The sequence below is a fragment of the Zingiber officinale genome, chromosome 1B (assembly GCF_018446385.1).
Source record: "Zingiber officinale cultivar Zhangliang chromosome 1B, Zo_v1.1, whole genome shotgun sequence".
Taxonomy (NCBI): domain Eukaryota; kingdom Viridiplantae; phylum Streptophyta; class Magnoliopsida; order Zingiberales; family Zingiberaceae; genus Zingiber; species Zingiber officinale.
In genome coordinates, this window is record NC_055986.1 from 4,332,945 (window position 1) to 4,338,060 (window position 5,116).

The 5,116-nt window shown below is 41.7% G+C and overlaps 2 protein-coding genes across 2 annotated transcripts; one reads left to right on the forward strand and one right to left on the reverse strand.

Moving 5' to 3' along the window:
• The first annotated feature begins 832 nt into the window (after positions 1-832).
• LOC122053202 (dof zinc finger protein DOF5.3-like) lies at positions 833-1,402 on the forward strand. Its single transcript, XM_042615528.1, has one exon. The coding sequence runs from the start codon at positions 833-835 to the stop codon at positions 1,400-1,402; it is 570 nt and encodes a 189-aa protein (XP_042471462.1).
• Positions 1,403-1,572: 170 nt separating this feature from the next.
• LOC122047516 (probable sugar phosphate/phosphate translocator At3g11320) lies at positions 1,573-4,871 on the reverse strand. Its single transcript, XM_042608869.1, has 4 exons — positions 4,161-4,871; positions 3,353-3,456; positions 3,045-3,273; positions 1,573-2,099 (listed from the first exon to the last, which is right to left on the reverse strand). The coding sequence occupies exons 1-4, from the start codon at positions 4,635-4,637 to the stop codon at positions 1,947-1,949; spliced, it is 963 nt and encodes a 320-aa protein (XP_042464803.1). The 5' UTR covers positions 4,638-4,871; the 3' UTR covers positions 1,573-1,946.
• Positions 4,872-5,116: the final 245 nt, after the last annotated feature.

Genomic DNA, 5,116 nt, shown 5'->3' on the forward strand with positions numbered 1-5,116 from the left:
TAGCAGATAGACAGCATGCCTAACCGCCTCTCCCCAGAACCTTGTCGGCATATGTGTACCCTTGAGGAGAGATCTTGCCATAGCCATCACTGTGCGGTTACGACGCTCCACAACGCCATTCTGTTGGGGTGTGTAGGGAGCCGAAAGGTGCCTCTCAATTCCTTCATTTTCACAGAATCGAGTGAACTCCGTGGATAGAAACTCACCGCCACGGTCTGTCCGAAGTGTCTTGATCTTGTACTCAGTTGTGTTCTCCGTCACGGACTTGAACTTCTTGAATGCTTGGAATGCATCTTTCTTTGCTGTCAAGACAAATACCCACATCCACCTTGTGCAATCATCAACAATCAAAAAGAAATACTTGTTACCAGCAAGTGTACTTGGTGAAATTGGCCCGCAGATATCAGCATGGAGAAGTTCCAACGGCTTCGTCGCTCTAAAGTTTGCTTGGTGCGGGAATGACGATCTTGCATGTTTGGAGATCACACACACCTCGCAAAGCTTGTTCGTCTGGGGCAATAGTGGCACACCAACCGCCAATTTCTTCTCCCCCAACAGCTTCAAGTCATGAAAGTTTACATGTCCGAGCCTTGCATGCCATAACCAGGTGGAGTCTTCTAGACTTGCTTGGAGGCAGGCTTGCTTGAATGTCTTCAAGGTTATCTTGTACAAGCGATTTTGGTCCAACATCTTCATCTATTTATTGTGTTATGCAGGAAGGGTGAGGATCGAGTTCATGCGTGAAGATTTGTCTCCTATCACTATTTCATAGGTTGCTATGGGTCCCAATGATCTTCCCTTAGGAGGAGTTTAGTCGCAAGGGAGGGTGATAATGAGACTATCACCGCCGGAGCAATGCCACAAAAGCACCCGGTGCGAGTCCGCCAACACCAAATTCTGCTACTACAACAGCTTCAGCCTCTCCCAGCCCAGGTACTTCTGCAAGGTCTGCAGGAGGTACTGGACCAAGGAGGCTCCCTCAGGATTCAGGAACGTCCCTGTGGGAGGTGGCTGCAGAAAGATCAAGAAACACCACCTCTTCTCTTCTTCTTCTTCTTCTTCTTCCAACAAGAGACCACCACGAGATCAATCAAACAAAACTAAGTCACCGGTGTCTGCTACTTACGATCAGAATGAACTCTCCTTCGCTTTTGCAGATTTCCAGGAAGAAATCCAGTCAATGGTTTCGCCCTTCCCAGATTTCAATGAAGAAACTACAAGAACGGTTCTGAAAGGTACTACTTATCCGGTGAACGGTAGCCGTGTCTCTGGCAAGTGCAGCTGGGAGGAGGCTGAGATGCCGACGCAGCTCCAATGGCAGATTGACGGTGAGGATCTGACGTTAGAGAGTGTCGGAGATCAATGCTGGAACGAGTTTGGTTCCGTAGCTTGGCTTATCTGAAGAATGAACTGGTATAAACAGGTAGCTAGGCAGTACTAAACACTGTTTCCGACCTCTTGTAACTCTAGTTCCCTTATCTTTTTGTTTGCTGAATCGTAAATTTCGATATTGCATGCTAGGACACGAAGGAATAACTTCATTATGAAAGACAAAATAGTCAGCGTTGGAAGTGACATGAAAAATTAAAGCTGGGGTATTCAATATGATCGACATTGGAGAACAAATTTAGTTTACATCGAAGGTACGATCGCATTGGAATTTATAATAGACTGAGGAATACTCTTACAAAGAATTTAGACTGTATAATTGTTGGTGTATAACAAGATAATGAAGGCCCAGATGCTTACCGACTCAATGTAAGGTGTAAACGGTGCATCTGACAAACAAATTCTCTTCCTCTGAGCACACTATTTGGCTAACTAATGGTACAGAGAGACTTCAATTATATTAATTCCCTAAGTTGATAGGGCGGTTTATGAGGCCATTGGTACCCAGTACGTAATGGGGCATAAGTACTGGTGACTTAGGCTAGTAGCTTCTGGGATTAACTTCCCTTGTTACGCTTCTTCGACTCGCTGTAGAGAATTACACCAATTACAGTCAACGAGTAACCAGCCATTCCTGTAACAGAGACTGGGTTCCTGAATATTAAGATTGAGATGACCACGGCGACAGCTCCCTTTGCGTTACCGAGAACCTTTACAGAAAAAAAAAAAAACAACATTATTATGCAACTCTGAAACCTGTTGAAATTATAGTTGTGACGATGCATCACGGTTATTCAATCTATGCTGATTACATTTCAGCCTAATCAGACAAATACATAATTTGTGGTGGTTGTAATAAAACTAAATGCATCATTAAGACAAATACAATATAATCACTCTTATTGCCTCGCAATACATTGGATTTCTGTGACATTGATACTACCTCAAAACTTGTCTCCTATCTCAGCTAAATGTGTATTGTTAGATTTCAGGTGATTACTCAATTCTTTAGCTTGCAGGTTTGGCTCATTAGCTCAGAATCAATTATAACTAATAAAATAATCAATCTGAATTTTTGAAGTCTCCAAAGAAATAGCTTAAACATTAATATTATCTTGTTTTAGTGGGTAAATCAATAAAATTTGCCACATTAACTTCTCTTGACTGATCCAATTGGTAGGTATTTGAATTAATTTACTTTGATTACTTATATTGGCACTATTCTAACAAAAAAATTTTTGTAAACAATAACAGAAAAAGCATCATAAATATGATTTACTAAAGTAGCAACTATAAAAATTGATTGAAAGTCACCCGTCTCAAAATTTGAGATGATTTACATATATCATCATCAATATCATAACCCTAGAGTTGTCCCAAATATTTGGACTCCGTTACATAAATTGTCTCCACTTTCAGATTATACAAGGCTATATCAAATCCCTATAACATACTAATTTGTTGAAACCGATCAAATCAACTTTAATTGCATTGACTAACTTTAGTCTCCCCTATACCCCATAGGCCCTTGCACATTCCACTCTAATCAAACAAAATTTTCTAGCAATACAATACATTATATGAATAAATAATTTAATTTTCATGAACTAAGAGTATGAAATACAGTAGCACCAAAATACTCAAACAAAGCGTACCTGAAGGGTCAAAGCACTTGTATGTTTGGTGACCAAGAAATTGGTCAAGTTCACAAAGTAGGCCAAAGAAGAGTTGAACAAGAGATACCATATAATCTTGAAGTCTTGTCTAGCAAGTGCCAATGTTATACCAATCACATTTTCCTCCATTATAATTGTTGCAGGAAGTAGAAAAACAACAGCGATTGGAGCCATATATAGAAGAAGATTCATAGAGTTTAACTTCTCCCTGAACAAGTGAAGAAGCAAATGGTTAAGGACATATCCCTTTTTTTTGTTCTAAATTTTCAAGGGAATCGATCACTCACCCTTCAGAGGACATCAAAATTCCCTGCAATACCGACTTAAGTGCTCTAGCAGCAGTAGCTCCAATACACATAATAAAACCAAACAAATGAAAGCTTGGCTCCCCCTACAACGTTGAAAATATAAGTGTCAGCATTGACATCCACTCACATGTTTAAGATAACTGTTGCGCCTAAAAGTCCTATTAGAATACAGAATAAAATTCAAAGCGTAACAAAGCACCTTCCAATCACAGAGACAGTCAACTTTGAACAGCCAAACGTAAGCAACCAAATAATACATGGTCATGCAACGACAAAATAGTAGGTCCAGAACAAACAATTCTAACAATATGTGCAAGTCTACTAGTCAACCATGTGAGAAATAGTCAGATGACAACAGTGTAACAACTATTTTATCAGAGGAAGCCAAATCAAGGAACTAAAAGAAGAGAATATGAACTAAAAGGCAAAGAAACGATCAACCATGAACCATTAGCTTATCAAGTGCCTATAGGTCATTCGAAATTGAAACTGAATCACTCTAACAAGGAGGTGACCTATGCATCAAATTCAAAATCTAAATTATAACTGAGACACATGCCAGATTTGTGCATAATTGATATGAGCAATGATTTGTAAGATCTTAAGCATCTGCTAGCAGACATGTTATCTACAAAAAAAGCATGAATCAATAATACCTGGAGGCTGTGGGCATTTCTCAGATGAATTACAATTATCATCATGTATATGCAAAATATCTTGTGTGCATCTTTATGCGTATAGATTTGCTTAAAAAATTGAACTGATAGCAAGGAAACAAAAAAATCACCCCGCTTGCGATAATGACACCAGTAACCACGGGCACGAGGGTAATGTAGGTTAACCACGACTCCCGCCGGAGGGTCATAAGGTAAGCGAAGATGGCGGTGAAGAAAGGCGTGGTGGCGCCGACGGCCTGGTTGAACGAGACGGGAAGGTACCGGAGCGACACGTTCCCGCTGACCACCGAGCCGCAGAAGACAAGGCTGAGGGCGGCGATCTTGAGGAACTGGACGCGCGACCGTATGGTCTGCATCGGCACGATCTTGAGCCACGCGATGGCGACGTAACTGAGGAGGGAGCAGGCCGTCATGTGGCACATGGTGAGGAAGATCGGGTACTTGAAGCCATAGTTGCTGAGCAGGTACTTGTTGAGGAGGAGCACTCCGATGTTGGAGGAGTACCACGCGGTGACGAGCCCGACGGTGAAGAACCGTCCGTTCGCCAGCGCCGGCGACATCGCCGCCGCCGCCGCCTTACCGCTCATCGCCTCCGGATCTACGCGGGGATGCGCAGATCGAGGGAGCGGGGACCGAAGTTCTCCGATCGGATCGCTCGCCGCTCGATCCCAGCCTATGAGATCGGTTCCTGGAGCGAGAAAACCCGGCGATCTGATCGGATCTGGGACGGAGAAGGATGGGAAAAAAAAAAGTGAAGGAATGGATATCGGAGAATAGAGAAGAACACGAGGCGGAGAGGGGAATGCCTTGTAGCTCCCGATTTTAGCTCCCAATTTTATTACAGAAGGGGAAGGGTCAAAAGACAAAAGTACTACTTCTTTACCAACTTTACAAATTCAACCTAAAAAATTGTTGTTATTAACACTGTAACTCTATTGCTCATTGAAAAAACTATTGAATCAAATAATATCTATATAAATCAGGAAGTATTGCGACGGATGATTTTGAAACTCAACATCTCGTAATTGTATATTTCATTTGAAGAAAAAATTCTTATAAATACATT

Coding starts and splice junctions, on each gene's coding strand:
- LOC122053202 (XM_042615528.1), top strand. CDS start 833: ATGAGACTATCACCGCCGGAGCAATGCCACAAAAGCACCCGGTGCGAG.
- LOC122047516 (XM_042608869.1), bottom strand. CDS start 4,637: ATGAGCGGTAAGGCGGCGGCGGCGGCGATGTCGCCGGCGCTGGCGAAC. Junction 3,457..4,160: donor GTGTCATTATCGCAAGCGGG/GTGATTTTTTTG, acceptor TCAACGTTGTAG/GGGGAGCCAAGCTTTCATTT. Junction 3,274..3,352: donor ATTTTGATGTCCTCTGAAGG/GTGAGTGATCGA, acceptor TCACTTGTTCAG/GGAGAAGTTAAACTCTATGA.